At 51.5% G+C, this 21,517-nt stretch overlaps 1 protein-coding gene across 1 annotated transcript in view; it reads left to right on the forward strand.

Annotated features, from left to right (window-relative positions):
• The window catches only part of WDR97 (WD repeat domain 97), a 46,791-nt gene extending 37,345 nt beyond the window's left edge, over nucleotides 1-9,446 (forward strand). The window contains 6 exon segments of the mRNA XM_056854586.1: nucleotides 449-570; nucleotides 763-880; nucleotides 3,155-3,223; nucleotides 3,955-4,115; nucleotides 6,443-6,504; nucleotides 9,244-9,446. Coding sequence (XP_056710564.1) covers nucleotides 449-570; nucleotides 763-880; nucleotides 3,155-3,223; nucleotides 3,955-4,115; nucleotides 6,443-6,504; nucleotides 9,244-9,446 — 735 coding nt within the window.
• The last annotated feature ends 12,071 nt before the right edge of the window (nucleotides 9,447-21,517 follow it).

Here is a 21,517-nt window from a genome sequence, read left to right on the forward strand (position 1 = left end):
CAGAATTACAACTTCTTTCCAGACAACAGAGATCAGTCCCCCTGGAGAAAATGGCTGCTTTGGAGGGAGGACTCTATGGCGTTGTACTCTGCTGAGGTCCCTCCCCATAACCAGGCTCCACCCCCAAAGCTCCAGGAATTTACCATCCCAGAGTTTGCAACCCTAATTGAGAGCGACTTATATCCCTCGGCTTTAAGCTAACACTTCTGGAGCAGCAAAGCTTTCAGAGCCATCCTTGGCACAGCCAGCGTGGTGGTGGTTGAGCGTGGATCTCCGGGGCCTCCTGGGCAAGGCCTTCAGCGCTCCCCCCACCCCCGTGGCCAGACCCCAAAGTATCTGGCCAGAAGGGAAGCTCTCCTCTGGCTGGGGTGACTTGCAGGTGAGCCACTGCAGACTCTTTTTATTCCAGCATAAGGTTAACAGGCTCTGCCTTCTGGTCTCCCCCTAGAAAGAAACCCAGGCGACTTTCATCCTGGCCACGCTGCGTGCCCTCCTGACCATGGACAAGGACAGCAGGGACCTGATGGTGGAGCTGATGACCTACTACCTGCAGGCTCCGCCTGAACCCAGGTGTGAGGCCGCCTGGCCAGGTGTCTTCCTGAGGAGGACTATCCCCTCCAGAGCCCCTGCCCTGGGGCAGCAAGGGTCCTTTCTGGATGGAGACAGTGATTGGCTTGGATCTGAGGCAGGGGGGGAGGGCCGTCCCCTACACTTGGGTTGGAGAGACTGAAGAAAAGGGTCCCTCTTCTGCCTCTCTCTCAGGTTGATCATTGAGGGCCTGATAGAAGAGATGGGAGTGCGGGATCCGCACAACTTTTTCTATAAGGAGATGAACTCCTGGCAGGTGGAGAAAGACGGCCCCAAAGAGGAGGTGCAGAAGGTCTGTTCTCTATGGCTGGAAGGAGCCATGCAAGAGTTCCAGGTGGGTCAATCACAGCCCTGGTGGCAGTTCGCACCCAAACGCCCGCCGTTCCAGAAGGCTATCTGGTGGAATGTGTTCTTGCTTCATTTTCCGTTTCTTTAACCGATGGCCCTCGGTTGCTGAATCTGCAGTTCAGGTTTCCCTCTCTCTGGAAGAGCGCCCCGCTGCCGCAGCTGAGGAAGTTTTCTCAGCCCAGAAATGTCTTGGTTTCTTGGCCAGCGGTTTCATTGTTTCTAGCCAAGACATCCTTTGTTCCTGGAAGCCCAGACAGTGTCTCTGGGACACCTTTAGAAACTCACCTGAAGCTGCCTGATACTGAATCAGACCATCAAGGTCCATCAAAGTCAGTATTATCTACAGACCGGCAGCGGCTCTCCGGGGTCGCAGGCAGAAAAGGGTCTTTCCCATCATCCACCTGCCTAGTCCCTTTAACTGGAGATGCCCCTAGGGATTGAACCTGGGACCTTCTGCATGCCAAGCAGAGGCTCTACCACGGAGCCACAGCCGCTCTCACTCTGACTAGGTCAGACGAGGCAGGAGAGGGCAGGGTTTCAGTTGTGCTGGTACAACAGACGCTTAGTAAAGGGGAATGAAGCTAGACCGACGCTCTCTTTTTCCTCCCCTGACTAAGGAGCTATGTTGGCCCCAAGCCTGCAGCCTGGGAGACTAATGCCTGAGGCTGCAGGGGCCCTGTTTGGATGTCCCCCATACCATACCACCCCCAGTGTTCAGCTGGCCAAACTGAAGAAGAGATCAGCTGTGGATGCATCAGTCAGAAGGCACATGAGGACAGGCCCTCCGTGGGCACCTTGTTGGCGGAGATATGTGGCTCTCTCCTGCCCCCCACTGCTTGTTCCTGGGACTGAGGACAGGTTTCAGCAGGCAGCAGGAAAGACGGGGAACCCAAAGCAACGAGATATCAAGAAACCCCCTCAGAAATACACCCTATAAAAGAGAGCACAGCTGGGGTGAGGTTCTAACCCATTCACGCCTCCCCCAGAGCCCCAGAACTCAGTCCAGGTGCCACGTGGCGCTGATGCCAAGTCGCCAAAACATCGCAGTGGTAGAGGAAAGGCAAAGAGGGCGAAAACTTGTGGAACATGTACAGGAGAGTTTAGTGGTGGCATAGCCATAGCATGCCCCACTAACACTCCCTCCAAACCCACCAGCCTTGAGCAGGTGGCCCTCCCCCCCATAAACCTGCTTCCTATTGAGCCACCAAGGTGGCAAAGATGTATTTTTTTAATTCCCTCCCAAAATTAAAAGGAAAAAATGGCTTGAATATTTAGGAATAGGAAGCCAAATCATATCTGGAGTTTCAGAACATGGGAATCATAGAATCATAGAGTTGGAAGGGATCACCAGGGTCATCTAGTCCAACCCCCTGCACAATGCAGGAAATTCACAACTACACCCCCCGCACACCCCCAGTGACCCCCTACTCCATGCCCAGAAGATGGCCAAGATGCCCTCCCCCTCTTGATCTGCCTACGGTCAGCATTGCTGACAGATGGCCATCTAGCCTCTGCTTAAAAACCTCCAGGGAAGGAGAGCTCACCACCTCCCGAGGAAGCCTGATCCATTGAGGAACCGCTCTAACTGTTAGAAAATTCTTCCTAATGTCTAGACAGAAACACTTGTGATTAAATTTCAACCCGTTGGTTCTGGTCCGACCTTCTGGGGCAACAGAAAACAACTCGGCACTCTCCTCTCTATGACAGCCCTTCAAGTACTTGAGGATGGTTCTGATATCCCCTCTCAGTCTTCTCCTCTCCAGGCTCAACATACCCAGCTCCTTCAGCCTTTCCTCATGGGACTTGGTCTCAGATGAGACGATAAGGACTTGGAACTTTGAGCCTCCCCACTGGGCCGATTCCACAGTCAGGGGCTAGCGGACGTTTCCGGACTGTCTGCAGCTCATGAGAAAAACATTTCTTGTGAGCTGTGAGCCGTGGCTCACTAAAGCTCATAACCCTGCCAGAAATTTTGTTAGTCTTTAAGGTGCTACTGGACTCTTGCTCTTTTCTACTGCTAGTGACAGACTAACACTGCTACTCATCGTGATCGATTTCTTGTGTCGTTACACATTGAGGGAGAGCTACAGCTGATGCAGGTCTCCCCCCCCCCCGCCCCGTGCAAACGGCTGCCCCCGACTCCTGTTCCGAGGGAGTCCTTTTGCCCAGCCCACGAAGGGCTTCTCTCTGAGGGGCCGCCGCTCTCTCTCCCTTCCAGGAACACACGGCTGTGAAGCACAAGAGTCATCATCCTGCAGGCAAGCATTGGTGCCAGTACTCCCCAAAGGTGAGGATGTGGGGTGGCCCGGTCCTCGCTCCTGCCATGCGGTGGGCGGAGAGCCGAGGGAAAGGTCCCTGCCACCTCCTTTCTGGCCTGTGCTCCTCAACCCAAGGAGTCCCGGGCCCTGGGGCAGGCCTCCCCTCTGCTGGCGGGTGAATGGGGGGCACTGGATGCTCTCAGCTTCCAAAGGAGAAGAGCCGGAGCCGTGAGAGGCTCTAGACCCCCTGCTGATCCGGGCACTGGACTCCGTGCCTCAGGAAGTGCCGTGACAGACTCACGCCAAGGAGAAGGGGAGGGGGGGTCTTCTTTCCATCTGAGAGCCAGCGTGGTGTAGTGGTTAAGAGCGGTGGACTCTGATCTGGAGAACCGGGTTCGATTCCCCACTCCTCCGCCACATGAGCGGCGGAGGCTGATCTGGTGAACTGGATTTGTTTCCCCACTCCTATACATGAAGCCAGCTAGGTGACCTTGGGCTAGTCACAGCTCTCTCAGCCCCACCCACCTCACAAGGTGTCTGTTGTGGGGAGGGGAAGGGAAGGTGATTGTAAGACGGTTTGAGTCTCCCTTAAATGATAGAGAAAGTCGGCCTATAAAAACCCAGCTCTTCTGCTTCTGCCTTCATGCCGTGGCACCAAACCACCTGCCCTGAAAATAGCCCCAGAGAAGCCCCTGAGCGGCTCAGGGCAGGAGCCCACCCCCACAGCCCCTCCCACCCTCACCCCTGCTCCCTTTTGCAGCCTAAAGTGACTCCTCCGCGTTGGAGGGATACCCGGTTGGTGCATCCCGTAGACGCCATTAATTACTTTGCTGAGAAGCAGCTGGCGGAGGAGATCAGGCAGTTGTCGGCTCAGCCAGAGATGACCAGAGACACCGTCATGGCCTTGCCCCCCATCCAGAAGTAAGTTGCTGCTACTCTCCCCAGCGCCACTTGGGGCTCGCTCTGGTAATATGCACCCACCCACCCCCACCGTGCTTTGGGACCTGGCAGAAAATGCCAGGGCCGCTGAGGGTGGAGTGAGGAAGGGGCAACACAATCTGTTGGGCCCATGAAACTGGATGGGTCAAGTCTTTCTCATTGTGGACTATTTGGGATGGACGGGGGTAGTGTGGGGGATGGGCCCAGAGTAGCTTAACTAGTAGGGTTGCCAACCTCCCGGTACTAGCTGGAGATCTCCTACTATTACAACTGATCTCCAGCCAATAGAGATCAGTTCACCTGGAGAAAATGGTCGCTTTGGCAATTGGACCCTATGGCACTGAAGTCCCTTCCCAAACCCTGCCCTCCTCAGACTCTGCCCCAAAAACCTCCCACCGGTGGCAAAGATAGACCTGGCAACCCTATTAACTAGGTCAGCTTGGTGTAGTGGTTAAGAGCAGTGGTTTGGAGCTGTGGAGTCTGATCTGGAGAACCGAGTTTGATCTCCCACTCCTCCACATGAGCGGCGGAGGCTAATTTGGCGAACTGGGTTGGTTTCCCCACTCTTCCACATGAAGCCAGCTGGGTGACCTTGGGCTAGTCACAGTTTTCTTAGAGCTCTCTCAGCCCCACCTACCTCACAGGGTGTCTGTTGTGGGGAGGGGAAGGGAAGGTAGTTGTAAGCTGGTTTGATTCTTCCTTAACAATTAAAAAGTCTGCCTATAAAAACCAACTCTTCTTCTAGGTCCCTGTCCCCCGCCCTCCCCAGCCACCGGCAGGGTGAAGGGGGATGAGGGCCGCCAGATCCAGGCTGGGGAACTCCTGGAGATTTGGGGATGGAGCCTGGGGAGGACAGGGACTTCAGTGGGGCACAATGTTGTAGAGCTCACCCTCTGAAGCAGCCCTTTTCTCCAGGCAACTGACCTCTGTAGTCTGGAGATGAGCTCTACTTCCGGGGAATCCCCAGGTCACGCCTGGAGGCTGGCATCCCAGTGGCTCTGGAGAGTACCAAGGAGCTCCCCTGTGCCCCTGAGGTCTCTGCAGCAACTTGCTAGAAGGGAGCGGAAGCGACGGATTCCCATATAGACATACAACACAACACAAGCCTTTATTGGCATATAAAAAGAACATACATTTGGACAAAACCGAGTGCAAATAGGTAAAATTGGATGAAACCATCCCAAATCAGCCATTAAGGAAAGCTACACACCATTCACGATACCTGAGTGCTAACTGTAAGAACCTTGCTACCGATTCAATTATTTTTGGGTTTTGTGGGGTCAGAAGATAGGATGTCCTGATTTCACCAGCGAGCCATTCCCTGGGTCAAAGAAATGGGATTAGCTACAAGCATAAAAGCAACAATTAAAAAGGACATGCACAAGGGATTAAATTTCACCATTCCTGCAGGGGCAAGTCCATGTGGGCTTGAACCAACTTACCTGTGTTTCAAGCTCAGGAATGCATTTTGTGGCGCTGTGACTTCTGCACGGCCTTTCTGCTCTGGTTTGGGCTCTCAAGTGCAGCGGGTGGGTCCCCCACTTCCACACACCACCGTGGCCCCCATCTGTGATCTTCCCATGCTGTCTCAAACCACCTTTGGCCTGCTATTTCCTACTTGTACTCAGCCAAAGTACATTTGCTTTCTGTGTGGAAGGTATGATGTGCTTCAAAGGTGCCACCCATGTCAGTGCCTTTCCCCCCCCCCACATTCCCCCACAACTGCCATTTTGTCTCCCTTGCAATTGGAGTGTGTGGTTAAAGTAATCAATTGAATACTGGACAGATTGTTATAATGTTATAACAATATGCAATTGCTGCTATATTAACAAAACTGCAAAAATCCCCAGTGCCAAGGGGGGCAGTGGCTGCTGCCGGGGTTTCTGGTTTGTTCCAGACTTCTACAATCCTAGCGCATTGTTTATTGAATGTCCCTTTTTGCTGATTATACTGACTCACTCTGTATAATCCACCTTGAGTTCCTGTGAGACAAGCAGACTATAGGTAACATAAATAAAAACTAAAAAATAATAAAGTAAAAGTCAATGCAATCAATGGGATGAAACGTCTGTTGGGTTACTCTTAAAAATGTACAGTGGGAATACAACAAGCCTATGCTTGCCCGCGTGTGCCTGATCCAGAGATCCTCCTCAGCAGCCTCTCTCAGTGTTGCTTCCAGCTAAGCCTATCCTTTCAGGCAATTCAAGGTTTCTTGCCATGTAGTATGGGAAGCGGCCTTGTGTGCGAAAGAGCATCCTTGCAATGGAGTCTTGCTGTTCTTGACAAAGCGCTGCTCTTTGTTGCGACAGGAGCCAGGCCATTCTGCGACTAGGAGAAACCAACGCAATGCTGAGGAACCGAATACCAGAGCGTAAGTGCCAAGGCTCACAGTCTCCTCTTAGCCACACAGACCCACCGAACAGCTTGTGGCAAAGATTGGGCAACATGTGAGCAGTCGCCTTGGGTGTGCAAATGCCACGATGTGCAGCTGTGGCCAATGTGATCCAGTTGAGAGGGGGGAGCCACCCCTGTGCTCCTGAGCGGCCAGAGGAGCTGCCCCGCCCGGCCTCCCTTCCCCCTTCTGTAGTGTTGGTTTTTCACTCTGCTGTGAGGTTTCCTCCCTGTCCTGCTGCCCTCAAGTGTAAATGGGGAGTCAGGTGTGAAGATCAGCAAACAAAGGGTCAAGCTGAGCACCCAGCAATGCAGACAAGCAGCAGGTGCCGTTTCATTAACATGAAATAAAAAAATAAGCAGACCCTGCTTTTGTACCTACTGGTCAATTGCAGCAAATAGCACTATCAGCCCATTCCTGAGCCTTTGGCAGCTGGGGACGACGTGGCCGAGGTGCCACTGTGGCGCCTCCAAACCGTTCCTTGGCCACTGAAAAGCTTTAAAAAGTCTTTAAAAGGAGGTTTTCTTTGAAAATGGGGCATTTTGCCCCATTGAAAGCAGCAAGTCTGTGCCAGCAAAAAGCTGGCCCAGCAACACTGTTGTTTTTTTATGATGTACCCAGGGTGAAAGGGGTCAGGAAGCTGCCTACTGGCAGCTCTGCCCCCCCCCCCCCAGCATGCCCCAGGAACACTCCCTGGGCGCTGGTGCGGGGCTTTGTGCCAGTGGTACGCCGGCAGGAGGCCCAGCCAGCGTCCCTGGGCAGTGCTGCTGTGGCAGTGCAGGGAGGGTGGCGTCCGGGGCCCCCCGCCATCATCCGTGCCATCCTGGATAGCGTAAGTGGCATGGGCGCCGGCGCAGCCCCTTCCTGACCCTCTAAGGACTTTTGTCCTTTTGGGTCAGGTATGGGCTGAAAATGTGCTCAGGTTTTCCTGATGTCATTTATTGTATTTTAAAGAAGTAGCTATTATTTGGAATGCCCTGACCTGGATGGCCCAGGCTACCCTGATCTCGTCAGATCTCAGAAGCTAAGCAGGGTCAGCCCTGGTTAGTATTTGGATGCGAGACCACCAAGGAATGCCAGGGTTGCTGTGCAGAGGAAGGCACTGGCAAACCACCTCTGTTAGTCTCTTGCCATGAAAACCCCAAAAGGGGTCGCCATAAGTCGGCTGCGACTTGAGGGCACTTTACACACACACATTATTTAGAATCTCCAATCAGGCAGATAAAGTCCTGTCTATGTCAACTTTATCTGGCTGCTTTGCACACAGCTGGCATATGAACCTCACAGCCTCCTCTAAGTAGCCCTGGCAAGAGGGCTCTTGGGTGTCACTTGGTGAGAAACTCTCCTTGTCTTGGAAACTAGATTACACTGTCAGCCAAAGGATGAGGCTGTTCAAGAGGGGCACAGAAGGTCCAAAACGACGTCAACATTTATTCTAAATCAATAGCTCTAATTCTCTAATTCTCAACATGGATCCATCTGTGGATGCATAAACCCAGAGACTAAGTTGTGAACAGGCAAGACAGATCTTTCTATGAACCTGAGAAAAGGCCCAAGTTTGCAGAAAAATCTGAAATCTAAAAATAATAATGGATTAAACCCCCTCAATAATAGAATGACGTCTGTGTACCTATCAGAACTGAATGCCCTCTGAGATCTCAGCGGCCACTGTGAAGGTTGCTAGGCAAGCACAACAATATTGCCAGCCTTCTAACCTTGGTTTCTGTCAGTTAACAGCAGAGGGAGGGCTTTTCCAGGGCTATTTTGGTTCCTCCCTGAGTATAACTGAAGTAAATAAATAATAAATAAAGGTGAAGACTGGGAGGGCGGATAAAAGGTAGGTTGGTTGGTGAGTGGCAAGGACAGAAGGAAGCATGAACAGGGGAGAAGATATGGGGGCTGCTAGAAGAGAAACAAGAAATAGTGTGGGGGAGGAGATGCGGGGGAAATGAAGCGCCCCTTCCAAGTCCATGCAGGTTCCCTGCTTGTTCTCTTCTAAAAGAGATTTCAACTGGTTCTAGGATTACCAGGAATGAATCCTTGAGCTGGACCTAGTGCAGTATGGAGAAGTAGCACCTTCTGACACCATAACCGATTCCAGTGGGAGAGCCAGTGCGGTGTAGTGGTTAGGAGTGGTGGACTCTTGAGCTGGTGAACTGGGTTTGATTCCCCACTCCTCAACATGAGCGGTGGACTCTAATCTGGAGAACCGGGTTGGTTTCCCCACTCCTCCACATGAAGCCTGCTGGGTAACCTTGGGCTAGTCACAGTTCTCTCTGAACTCTCTCAGCATCTCCTACCTCACAAGGTGTCTGTTGTGGGGAGAGGAAAGGAAAGTGATTGTAAGATGATTTTCCTTAAGAGGTAGAGAAAGTTGGTATATGAAAAACAACTCTTCTTCTTCTTCTTCTTCTTCTTCCTTGAATTGACATCTCGAGTCCATATAAGGTGGCCAGTTGACTAGCAGAGGGTTGTTTTGTTTGATTATTGTGGCCAGTAGAAAAGCTGGTGACCTTGCTGGACCTATGCTGGAGAATCTTTAGAGACAGCAATGAAGGAGAAAACAAAAAGGAGTCTTGTGCTCCCCCCCACCAAAGTTAACAGATTGATGTCTGAGTGAGGGACTGAAGCAGAGATCTGAGGATTCTTGTGCTGCCAACTGGACTCTTCTTCATAGGTAACTTTGCTTTTGCTTTCTGTTGTGTCCTTCGAATGCAGACTTCTACTTCCCATACATCCTCCCGCGTTATTTCTTGAAGGGGTTTGTGCCTTTTGTGAAACTTCCTTTACCGAAAATCAACATGAACCCATTCCCGTCGGACTCCGAGAGGCTGGTTCCTCCAAAGACGTTCACTGAGCGGCAGCAGTTGGTGCAGAAATATTTCATCCCTAAGGTTTCATACGCTGACAGCTATCCTTGATGGGAGGGCACTCTTGCAAGGCTCTGGAGAGGAACTGCGGGCTTCCTAAGGAGAAGAGATGCTCTTCCACGCTTGGATAGGGAGGCTCCAGCTCCCTAGTCGGATGGATGGTAAGAAAGCACCCAGAGTCGACCATAAGGGCAACGAGGAAGAGATCACCTGTGTGCCATAGATGTGTCCAGATTGACGTAAATGTCAAAATAAGGGCAAGGGCCAAATAAACGCAAATCAGTACCAAAAGCAACAGCATGACTCTCTCTCTCTCTCTCTGTGTGTGTGTGTTGTTTCTTGCTCTTTTCCAAATTGGGAAGGCGGATTCCATTCCCCATTCCTCCACATGAAACCTGCTGGATGACCTTGGGCTAGTCACAGCTCTATTAAGAGCTCTCTCAGCCCTACCTACCTCACAGGGTGTCTGTTGTGGGGAGGGGAAGGGAAGGTGATTGTGAGCTGGTTTGATTCTCCCTTAAGTGGTAAAGTTGGCATATAAAAACCAACTACTGTTCTCCTTTTTCTCCTTCTTCCAAGCACTTAAAAGATTTTGGTGCCCCCATAGACATATAAAGCAACAATTAATATTAAATTATTTAATAATTTAAAAAATAATATGCATATATATTGAGCCAAGTGTGATTATTCTCCGTTCCCACTGTTTCTTCATCGTGGTTTTTTTTTAAAAGGATAAGAGTAAAAATTGTGATCAGTGTTTTTTTAAGTCACTGTATGTATGCAATTTTTTCATTTATTGTGGATGGCCCCCCCCTTTTTTGTGGGCCACAAGGGGGGGCGCTCCTCTTTGCACAGATCTCAACTCAAGGGGGAGACGACTCGGAGACTGAGAGAGGCAAAGGAGTTTTTATTCCATAAGCCGGCGGGGAGACAAAGCAGCATCAGCGCTCAAAGCAGTTCTCCAACTATCAGTTGTTCCAGACATCCTTTTATACACATCTTTGCTTCCGTATAATAGCATGACACCTATCCTACACCTCAATTGTTTCTCAGTTTACTGTTTCCTAGCTCCCTTTAAGCAAGCCTTTCCCTTAAGCTTAGCTGGGCCGCTTATCAATTCATTCTGCATGTGGATATGCCCACTTGTCCAAGCTTTGTTACAAAAGATAGCAGATTGTGCGTGTGTTAAGTGCCGTCAAGTCGCTTCCGACTCATGGCGACCCTATGAATGAAAGTCCTCCAAAGTGTCCTATCTTTGACAGCCTTGCTCAGATCTTGCAAATTGAAGGCTGTGGCTTCCTTTATTGAGTCCATCCATCTCTTGTTGGGTCTTCCTCTTTTCCTGCTGCCTTCCACTTTTCCTAGCGTGATGGTCTTTTCCAGTGACTCTTGTCGTCTCATGACGTGACCAAAATACGACAGCCTCAGTTTAGTCATTTTAGCTTCTAGGGTCAGTTCAGGCTTGATTTGATCTATGACCCACTGATTTGTTTTTTTGGCAGTCCACGGAATCCGTAACACTCTCCTCCAACACCACATTTCAAAGGAATCTATTTTCTTCCTATCAACTTTCTTCACTGTCCAGCTTTCACACCCATACATAGTAATAGGTACTATTATAGGTACTATAGGTACTATTAATAGCAGATTAGCACATGCATATAGTTCAGGAAACACTAATTTGCTGGCAGGCAGCCAGGATACAGTATTGCAAGCAGTAAGAAAAGCCACAAGATGGTTTCACAGGTGGTTTTTCTCAAAACCACTAATTGTCTTTTACTCTGCCTAAGGTGTTCCTGACTGATTGAATTAGCTCTTGCTTGCCTTGTTATGTGCATGTGCTTGTATATGTTGACACAGTATTGATGAGTCAGCAGTGTGATGCGATAGCTAAAAAGGCAAACGCGATCTTCGGCTGCATCAACAGAAGTCTAGTGTCCAGATCAGGCGAAGTGATGGTATCGCTTTGCTCCACTCTGGTTAGCCCTCACCTAGAGTATTGTGTTCAGTTTGGGGCACCGCGATTTAAGAAAGATGTAGACAAGCTGGAACGTGTCCAGAGGAGGGCAACAAAGATGGTGAGGGGTCTGGAGACTGTCCTATGAGGAAAGGTTGAAGGAGCTGGGTATGTTTAGCCTGGAGAGGAGAAGACTGAGAGGGGACATGATAACCATCTTCAAGTACTTGAAGGGCTGTCATAGAGAGGAGGGTGCAGAGTTGTTTTCTGTTGCCCCAGAAGGTCGGACCAGAACCAACGGGAGGTTTTTGGGGCGGAGCCTGAGGAGGGCGGGGTTTGGGGAGGGACTTCAATGTAGGGTTGCCAACCTCCAGGAACTAGCTGGAGATCTCCTGCTATTACAACTGATCTCCAGCCGACAGAGATCCGTTCCCCGGGAGAAAAGGCCGCGTGGGCCATTGGACTCTATGGTACTAAAGTCCCTCCCCTCCCCAAACCCCTCCCTCCTCAGGCTCCGCCCCAAAACCTCCCACCGGTGGGGAAGAGGGACCTGGCAACCCTACAATGCCATAGAGTCCAATGGCCAAAGCAGCCATTTTTCTCCAGGTGATCTGATCTGATCTCTGTGGGCTGGAGATCAGTTGAATTAGCAGATCTCCAGCCACCACCTGGCTGTTGGCAACCCCTGCAGCTGCACCGTTTGCAGCTCTGCACCACGAGGTCCTGCAATGGGGGATTTCTGCGGTGCGGCCAGGCCCCCCCCCGCTCCCCTTGAGGCCCCCCCTCCGCACGGGCTTCAGTCGCTGAGGGGTTAACGCAGCCCCGCCCCACCGAGGAAGGAGGCTCCCCGTTATGGCCCTGGGGGCAGGCCCCTCTGGGTGTGCCTCTGGGGCGGGTGTCTCTCAGCCGTGTGTAAACGTTTTCCCGCGCGACTCCCGGCGCTTCTGCCGCCCTGAGGCGCCTCTTTTTCCCGCCCAAAGGGGGAAAAATCCGGGCGGGGCGGGGGAGAACCGCTCCCGCGCAGGCGCAGAAGGGCGCTTTCGCTTTCGCTTCCCGGCTCGCGCCAGGCCCCGCCCCCTCGCGCGCCGGGGAGGGGGGCGTGGCCTGCGTGGCGCGCGCGGCGGCTGCGGAGGAGCGCGGCGCCCGTGCAGGGCAGACACGCGTGTCTTTCCGTTCGGACGGTGCCCTCTGACGGCGCTCCCGACCCGGTCCAAGGTCTCGTGTGAAAGCGAGTCGCGTGGCGAGTCGGAGGGGGTTCGGGTGTGGGGCGGGGGCTGCTGCTGCTCGCCCCTTCCCTTCGCGGGGTGCTCTGCCCCGAGGGGGGCGCCCCGTGCGGGGCAGGGGAAGGCCGGCTGTCCCATGGCGGGGGGGCGCGCGGGGGGGGCGGCCTTGGGCGCTCCCGGTCCCCCCCCCCCCCGGGTAGGTCGGGTGGTCTGCAGAAAGCTGTGCCCGCCCTGGCCTGCAAGGAGACCCCCCCCCGGGGTGTGTGCGTGGGGTTTTTGCAGCTTCTCTCCCCCCCCCCCCCCGTTGGTCCCGACCGCTGCCCGGACCGGGTTGCAAAAGCGAGGGCGGGGGGTTGCAGCCAGGGCCGGATCCGCATCATTTCTGCGCCCCCAGGCGAGGCCGACTGCTTCTGCCCCCCCCCCAAATTGCTAACCAATTTTCAAAAACCGATGTCTTGTAGAAAAATAAAAGCCCAAAACTTTTTATATGACGTTATAATTAATTGTATTCCATACCACTGTTGTGGTACTTACCGTAATATATATATATATATATATATATATATATATATATATATATATATATATATATATATATATATATATATATATATATATATATAATGTTGTCAGTTGCGTTTTTTTCAAGAAACGACCCGGTTTAAAACTGTGCCCCTCGGGCCAGTTCTGTGCCCCTCTGAGGTCTGCGCCCCAGGCAACCCGCCCAGCTCGCCTCGTGGGGGGCGGGGGAGAGGGAGCGGGGGGCCTCTGAGCCAGAAGCTCCCCCATCTCCTCCCCACCTCTGAGGGCTCCGAGGGTGGATCCCCAAAGGGGCTTCACAGTTATCTGACCTGTGGTTAGACCTGGCCCAGTTATTTGCTGGTGGACCCTTTCCCGTCCCCTGTGGTCGCTGGGTTTGCTTGCTCTGCAGCGGGTCAAGGCAGCGTGGAACAGGGCCGTTGAGCAGCAGCGCAGAGGATAAGGATTGGGAAAACCAGGGGAGCGAGATTCCCGTCCAGGAGCACCTACGAGACCCGTGAGATTTCGGGGGTGTGGGGAGCTTTGACGCTCTAAAGCTGCCACCCTGAAGATGTTGGTCTCTAAGGTGCTGCGTGGGGCTCGAACCTAGCTCTTCCGTTGCAGACCAGGGCAGCCGGCCGCCACAGAAATTAGGAACCCTGGACAGAAAGGGGTCCGGCACCATAGGGCATAAAGAATGCAAAAACGGAATCACAACAGTGGAAGGGGAGGCATGATAGAGGTCCATAAAATTATGCATGGTGTGGAGAGAGTGGACAGGGAGAAGCTTTTCTCCCTCACTCATCATACCAGAACACGAGGTCATCTGCTGAAGCTGGAGGGTGAGAGATTCAAAACAGATAAAAGGAAGTATTTAACGCATAGTTCAGTTGTGGAACTCCCTGCCCCAGGATGTGGTGATGGCTGCCAAGTTGGAAGGATTTAAGAGCAAAGTGGACATGTTCATGGAGGAGAGGGCTATCCATGGCTACTGGTTAAAATGGCTACTAGTCATTAAGCATCCCTATCCTCTCCAGGATCAGAGGAGCATGCCTATTATTTTGGGTGCGGTGGAACACAGGCAGGATGGTGCTGCTGCGGTCGTCTTCCTTGTGGGCTTCCTAGAGGCACCTGGTTGGCCTCCATGTGAACAGCCTGCTGGACTTGATGGGTCTTGGTCTGGTCCAGCAGGGCTTTTCTTATGTTCTTAAGGCAATGTCAAGAGAGCAAGCCCTACACTGGATAGACAGTGGAATAGTCTGCACACCTGCTCCCTTTGTAGAAGAGAACGATTTCTCTATACTAGAGCGCTATTCCTTTTATAAGAACACTCTCCTGAACAGTTCTCCCTGACCAGCATGGGCAGGGTTCTGTGTGCGGGTCCAATGCCTCAGACCAAGAGGGCAGCAATCCCCCATGAGACTCTTCTTTAAGATCAACCCAGTGATATGAAATTGTGGAACTTCCTGCCCCAGGATGTGGCAATGGCTGCCAACTTAGGAAGCTTTAAGAGAGGAATGGACATGTGCATGGAGGAGAAGGGTATTCATGGCTACTAGTCAAAATGGATGCTAGTCATGATGCATGCCTATTATCTCCAGGATCGGAGGAGCAGGCCCATTATATTAAGTGCTGTGGAAGATAGGCAGGATGGTGCTGTTGCAGTCGTCTTGTTTGTGGGCTTCCTAGAGGCCCCTGGTTGGCCACTGTGTGAACAGACTGCTAGACTTGGTCTGATCCAGCATGGCCTTTCTTATGTTCTTATATGCAACAGTGCGTGAGATTTCAGAGTCACTCAGTGAACGTGACTGGTTGTAATAAAAGGTAACACAATAGATCATGTTCTGGGTTTACATTCGTACCAACACAGCTGTAAATAACTTCTTTCAGATTACATCCCTTAGTTTCATGGCTGGGGAAGGCAACAGGAGGAAAGAAGGTGGCTGGGGAGCTTAATGGTAAAAATCATCAGTTCTTGCCTGGTGAAAGGAGTATTGCCACAGACCTTTATTGATTTAGAATACTTATACTCTTCTTTCTCTGCAGCTCAGGGCAGCTAACAGAATAGTGTTAAAGAAGGTTGTTCTCTCCCCCACCCCACCCCAAGTTTAAGAAACAGTTTTGGAAAGATAAAGGGCTTCTGGCTAGCAGCAGGCATGTTTGGAATTGGCCCTTTGCAGGAAATTCATGGGGTGGGGGGAGGCAGATTAACTCCAGGATTTTCCAGATGACTCATCCACCCTTGAATGTTTGACTCTGGCATCAGGCAGGCCCGGGTATGCCATGGAGGAAGCCCGGTTGTTCTGGCTGGTGTTCTGAGATGGAAAATTGGCAAGCGTAATTCAGGTATCTGAAGAAGTGAGCGGTGACTCACGAAAACTCACACCCTGCCAGAAATTTTGCTAGTCTTTAAGGTGCTACTGGATTCTTGCTCTTTTCTACTGCTACAGACAGACTAATGGCTATCCATCATATCTCCTTTTGCATGTGGTGGGGTCTGTGAACCATTTTTGCCACAGGAGGCAGCGCCATCCTGCTTGGTGTTGGAGGAACAGCCCTTCATGGGGTTAGGACAGTGATGGCGAACCTTTTAGAGACCAAGTGCCCAAACTGCAACCGAAAACCCATTTATTTATCGCCGAGTGCCAATGCGGCAATTTAACCTGAATACCACCCCAGAGGGGGCCCAGAGGGAGAGGCTAGGATTGCCAAGTTCCTCTTCGCCATGAGTGGGAGGTTTTTGGGGTGGCGCCTGAGGAGGGCGGGGTTTGGGGAAGGACTTCAGTGCCATAGAGTCCAATTGCCAAAGTGGCAATTTTTTCCAGGGAAACTGATCTCCATTGGTTGGAGATCACCCGGGGTGGGGCAGAGCCAGAAAGGCCAGCAGCTTGGAGGAACCGTGCGTGCCGGCAGAGAGGGCTATGCGTGCCGGAAGTGGCACGCGTGCCATAGGTTCGCCAACACGGGGTTAGGACCTTCCTTTCTGTTGGGTTGGGAAAGTACAGATGACTTGGGTACCATGAGGATGACTCAGTGACTTGGGTACCATGAGGATCAGTATGATTGCCTGTATTTGGGTCAGGGCGGGTAAATGAGTTGGTCCTGCTTTGTGTTGGCCTGCCATCCAGATGCTGAGGATACCCAGCTGTGCATGTCATTAAATAAGCCTCCAGGAATGGCCATCTGTGCGTTAGGGCCGTGCCTGGAAGCCCCAGTCAGGCAACTGGAGTAGAGGGTGTCTAAGCCAGGGGTCGGCAAACTCATTAGTCAAAAGAGCCAAATATCAACAGTACAACGATTGAGATTTCTTTTGAGAGCCAAATTTCTTAAACTTAAACTATATAGGTAGGTACACTGTTTATTAACTTAATAAACTTTAATTAAAGTTTTAAGTCTTAATTAAACTATAGGTACACTGAATAAAACTTGATATCATACTTAATAGTGATCTTATTTATTGATAAAAATTAAATTGTTAGTCCCTGCCATTTCCCCCTCCCTTTCCGGAGTCCTCGTCTGAAGGCCTGGTCTACCGCCATAAAAGCCTATTGGTAGACCTGGCCTCCGGCTGAGTCCCATTGGGAGGCCAGGTCTTCCCATTGGCTTTCTTGGCAGTAGACCTGGCCTCCGGAGGCCCATAGAAGCCAACTGGTAGACCTAGCCTCTGAAGGGGGACCTTTCCCCCTCCTCGGAGTCCAGGTCTACAGCCAAGAAAGCCAGTGGGTAGACATGGCCTCCCAATGGTACTCAGCCGGAGGCCAGGTCTACCAAAGGAAGCCCGCCCCGCCCAACAGCTGATAGGCAGGGGGGCCAGGAACCGCCGAGCCGCCCGCCCAGCAATCGCGCGGCTAGAGGGAAGGGGAGGCTTTAGCCTCCCAACCATTAAGGGAAAGGGGGACCCGGCCATTCTCCACGGTTGGGGGGGGGGGGAGAGACAGCGCGCTCGCTCGCCTGCTCTCGCTCTCTCAGGCACGCCGGCTCCGCAGCCGGCAGCCAGCGAGAGCAGGGGCTCCGAACCAAGTTCGGAGAGCCACACTCAACGGGCCAAAGAGCCGCATGCGGCTCGGGAGCCGCAGTTTGCAGACCCCTGGTCTAAGATGAGCCCTGGCAAGACGGAGGTGATGCTGGTGGGGAAGGCTGATGATGTCTTGGAGGGAATTGTACCACCCACCTTGGGTGGAAGTAGCCTTTCATCAACACACTCATTTGAGAGCCTGGAGGCCTGCAGGCTGCAGCCCTCCTGTTATTTATTTTCTTTAAAAATTTATCAGCTGTAATTTCTGCAGCTGGCTTGCTTCTCTGGTGTTTCTCTTGCTCAAGGATTTCTTCATGCTTTCCCGCTGTCCTTTGCACCTCATCTTTTTCTCTTGAGTCCCTGTAATTACATGTTATTTGTGCAGAGCCTTTTCGTCCGTTCTGTTTCCTCCTCCTCAGCTCTGTTGGTGGCTTCCGGCATACTTCCTTCCAGTTCCTTCAGTCCTTTGTGCCAGCTGCGTATTGAGCCCCCCCAACTGTTTCAGTGTGAAGCTGTGCTTTCCCTTAATAGTGTACCTCTGATTGGCGGTTTTTGTGTATGTGTGCGCGCGTGGTGGGGTGAACACAGGGGGCATCTTTGGCCTGGGTGCCTCGGCTTCCAGGGCGTGTGACCGGCCATTGGGCTATCGAAGATAATTCTCAGAGTTTATCTGACATGGATCCAAAAAAAGTTTCTATGGTGATTCAGCTAGCGAGGAAAATTCTTACAGAGCTGAATGGAGCAGACCTCTTAATTGGATGCAGATGGTGATACTTTGGCACAAGTACAGTGGTGTACACAATAAACCGGGGGTCCCCAACAACTTACCTGGACAAATGTTTTCAGGAGATGGGTGGAGCCAGAACATAAGGAAAAGTGTCTGAATCTCTCTCATAAGGAAAAGCCCTGCTGGATCAGACCCAGGCCCATCCAGTCCAGCAGTCTGGTCACACAGTGGCCAACCAGGTGCCTCTAGGAAGCCCCCAAACAAGACTGCAGCAGCATTATCCTGCCCTGTGCTCCACAGCACCTCATAATTCTTATTTGTCCGGTCTCCAGCCTCACCATGGCATTGGACACACATTTGGGCACCTGCAATAGAGCCCTTAAGAACTTGGATTGCGTGCGCTCTAACGGAGCGAAGCAAGAAGATGCTGGCCCCAGAAAGGAACCATATAGCAGCTGTGCTACTGTTTTTGCCTGATACAATTTAACAGCAGCGGGAACATTAAATCCCCCCTTAGTACGTTAAAACTTCTATATACCTGACGCTGATCTATTTCCAACTTCAGCTACATAGTTGCTATGTGCAAAGCTCGAGCCATTTGATTGTAACATCATGCCAAGTTACTTACAGTTTCTAACCTGCTCTATACAGTGTCCATTAATTGCCCATTTCCAGGAGGACCTTACCCTGCCAAACAACATTATTTTTGTTTTCTGATAGTTAATAGTAAGCTCTTGATTTTTACAGTATGCTTCAAATCTAGCAAGTGCCCTTCTGAGTCCCACCGGTGTTCTTGAAAGAATAACAGCATCATCTTTGTATAATAGTACCGGGACATGTCGATGTGCTATTTTAGGAGGATGAAAATTCACCTCCTTTAGTTCATTAACCAAATCATTTATATAGAAAATGAACAATGATGGGGCTAGTAAACAACCCTGTCTAACCCCTCTAGATGTACTGATGTTTTCTGTTAATTGCCCCTTCCTGTTGTACGTAACCCTAAGAGATGTATTTTCATGGAGGGCACCGATAAGCAGATAAAGCCTTCTATCAATGGTTGAATTTTCCAATTTGGCCCACAATTTTGGGGGTGAAATAAGTGTTGAATGCGGCTTTCAAATCAATAAATGCCGCGTACAGAGAGGATGTTTCCTTGGAACTATATTTTCCTATCAGGTGCTGGAGGGTCAAACAATGGTCCAAGGTTGACCTGCCTTCTCTAAACCCAGCCTGTTCTACCGCTAAGGTGTTCTCTAGATCCATCTCATATAAGAGGCATGCTCATCTGATCCTGGAGCGAACAGGTCAGCATCATGACAAGTATCCATTTTGACTAGCAGCCATGGATAGTCCTCTCCTCCATGAACATGTCCACTCTCCTCTTAAAGCCCTCCAAGTTGGCAGCCATCACCACATCCTGGGGCAGGGAGTTCCACTGTTTAACTATGTGTTGTGTGAAAAAAATACTTCTTTTTGTCTGTTTTGAATTTCTCACCCTCCAGCTTCAGCAGATGACCCCGCGTTCTGGTATTATGGGAGAGGGAGAAAAACTTCTCCCTGTCCACTCTCTCCAAACCATGCATAATATTATAGACCTCTATTATGTCTCCCGTCAGCCGCCTTCTTTCCAAGCTAATCAGACTTAAGCGTTTTAACCGCTCCTCATGGGGCAGTTGCTGTAGTCCCCTGATCATTTTGGTTGCTCTCTTCTGCACCTTCTCAAGCTCTGCAATATCCTTTTTTAGGTGTGGTGACCAGAACTGTACACAGTATTCCAAGTGTGGTGTCACCACAGATTTGTACAAGGTGGAGCCGTTGCCCTGCACAGCTTCTGATAGGACATTGGAGAGCTGATTGGCTGTGCAGATTAACAGAGTGTTGCTTCCACAGTAGCTGCTGCCCGTTTCGATTCTGTCTCTCGCTCTTTCCCCGTGCATTTTTAAAATTACCCCTCTTCCCCCCCTGCACTTGGGCTTCCTCTGGATGGGCGCATGGCTCTGCCCCCCGTGGCAGCAGCTTGTTGGTTCTGCCCACCACCCTGGGTCAGAATTCCAAAGGTGCCCACAGGCTCAAAAAGATTGGGAACCCCTGCCAGAAACATTACTGAACTGAAACTGCCATGCCTGCCTACTACTGGGTTCCTAGGGGCACCCATTCATTGTGAACAAATCTGTAGAAGCGAAAATTTTCCTGTGGAAAAACAAACCACTGGAAAATTTAACACCCCGCTTCTTTGAGGGCTGGCGGAGCTCAGACCACTCGTTGAAGTGCCGCTAGGAAGAAGTGGAGGGGAACGGAGCCAAGATGCGGCTGCAGCTCCTTCCTCAGGGCTAGCTGAGGGCCCCTGACCCGACTCGCAGGAACGGTTGTTCTCAAGTGCTGCAGGGCTGATTTCTACTCAAATGTGGCATGGGAGAGGCGGGGCGTCTGCCACATCTTGCAATCAGTACACATGGAGTCCCAGAGCAGGGCAAACAGCCCCCCCTCCCGCTTCCACTGGGAAAGCTCTGAGGGAGGGAAGGCTGAAGGTCCTCCGTGGGTGGTGGCCTAGAGGGGTCAGTGGCCAGGTCCAGCAGGACTCTTCGGTCGAGAACGTGCTTCCTGTTTCTCTGTTGCTTCCTTTGGTTTTGCTGAGTCCAAAGGGGGGAATCTTTGCTGACAGCATGAAGCAGAGACCTACTTCGTTGCTTCCTCTCTAGATCTGTCCTTTTCCAAACTGGATACCAGACAAGTTTCAGCCTTCTGGAATGGCAGCGCCTTGCCAGCCCTGCAATACGGGCCTTAGCAGGTGTCACTTGCGCAGGATTGGCAGTCGAGCTTCAGTCCCTGGTGTTGACGATGTTATCCAGTAAGTAACAGCCTGGTCAGTCAGTCAGTCAATCTTTATTGCGGTAGGTAACCAGCATAAGTCAAGTGAGACCATTATAGCCCCACACACGCTGGTCTCTGGCTGGCCGCTGTGAGATGTGGTGTGCCAGAGCAGATGGCCTGAGCAGGGCCTTGCTTGTGTTTTGCCATATTGAGGCTGCCTCTGGCCTCGTGTAAATGCTTCTTTGTGGCTACACTGCAGGGTGTTTTGCTGTGTTGGTCCACCTTGTCAGTTTCTTGTCTGTCCTGAGTTGGCTTTTCTGTCTGGCAATATCTCCAGCAATAAAAAAGGCTCCATTTTACTGAAAGGGGAATGCGGGCTCCACCCCGCCTCTTCTGACCTGGCTGCATTTCATTTTTTGAAGCTGAGTTTTTCCCCGCCAGGTTCTAAGTGATCTTAACCCTTATGCCACACTGACTCTCTCGTCAGTGGACCCCTGCTGTATATAGCTCACCATTTTCAATCGGAACGAAACACGGTGTCCTCTCTTCTTCCCTCGCATTGGCATTTGGTGGTGCAAAATGGGCGCAGTTGCCCCGTGGTGTTATGTCCGCCTGCCTGCCTGCCTCGTTGTCATCACATGCTCTGTTGTGTGTGGCACAGTGTGGCTGGGGGAGGGCAGGGGGGGTGCAGTACTGGGGATTTGGGCAGCAGCCATGCAGGGCTTGCGACACTTGGCTCCAGCCTTTGGTGTTTGAAGTTTGTTAAAACTGAAAGGTGAGGGGCAGTGGGTGTCTGCGTCATTGGGGGCTGGCTGGTGTTCTTGCACCAAGCGATGCTGAATTAACTCCCAAGAGTTGCTTTACATG

Source organism: Euleptes europaea, chromosome 8 (genome assembly GCF_029931775.1).
Source record: "Euleptes europaea isolate rEulEur1 chromosome 8, rEulEur1.hap1, whole genome shotgun sequence".
NCBI lineage: Eukaryota > Metazoa > Chordata > Lepidosauria > Squamata > Sphaerodactylidae > Euleptes > Euleptes europaea.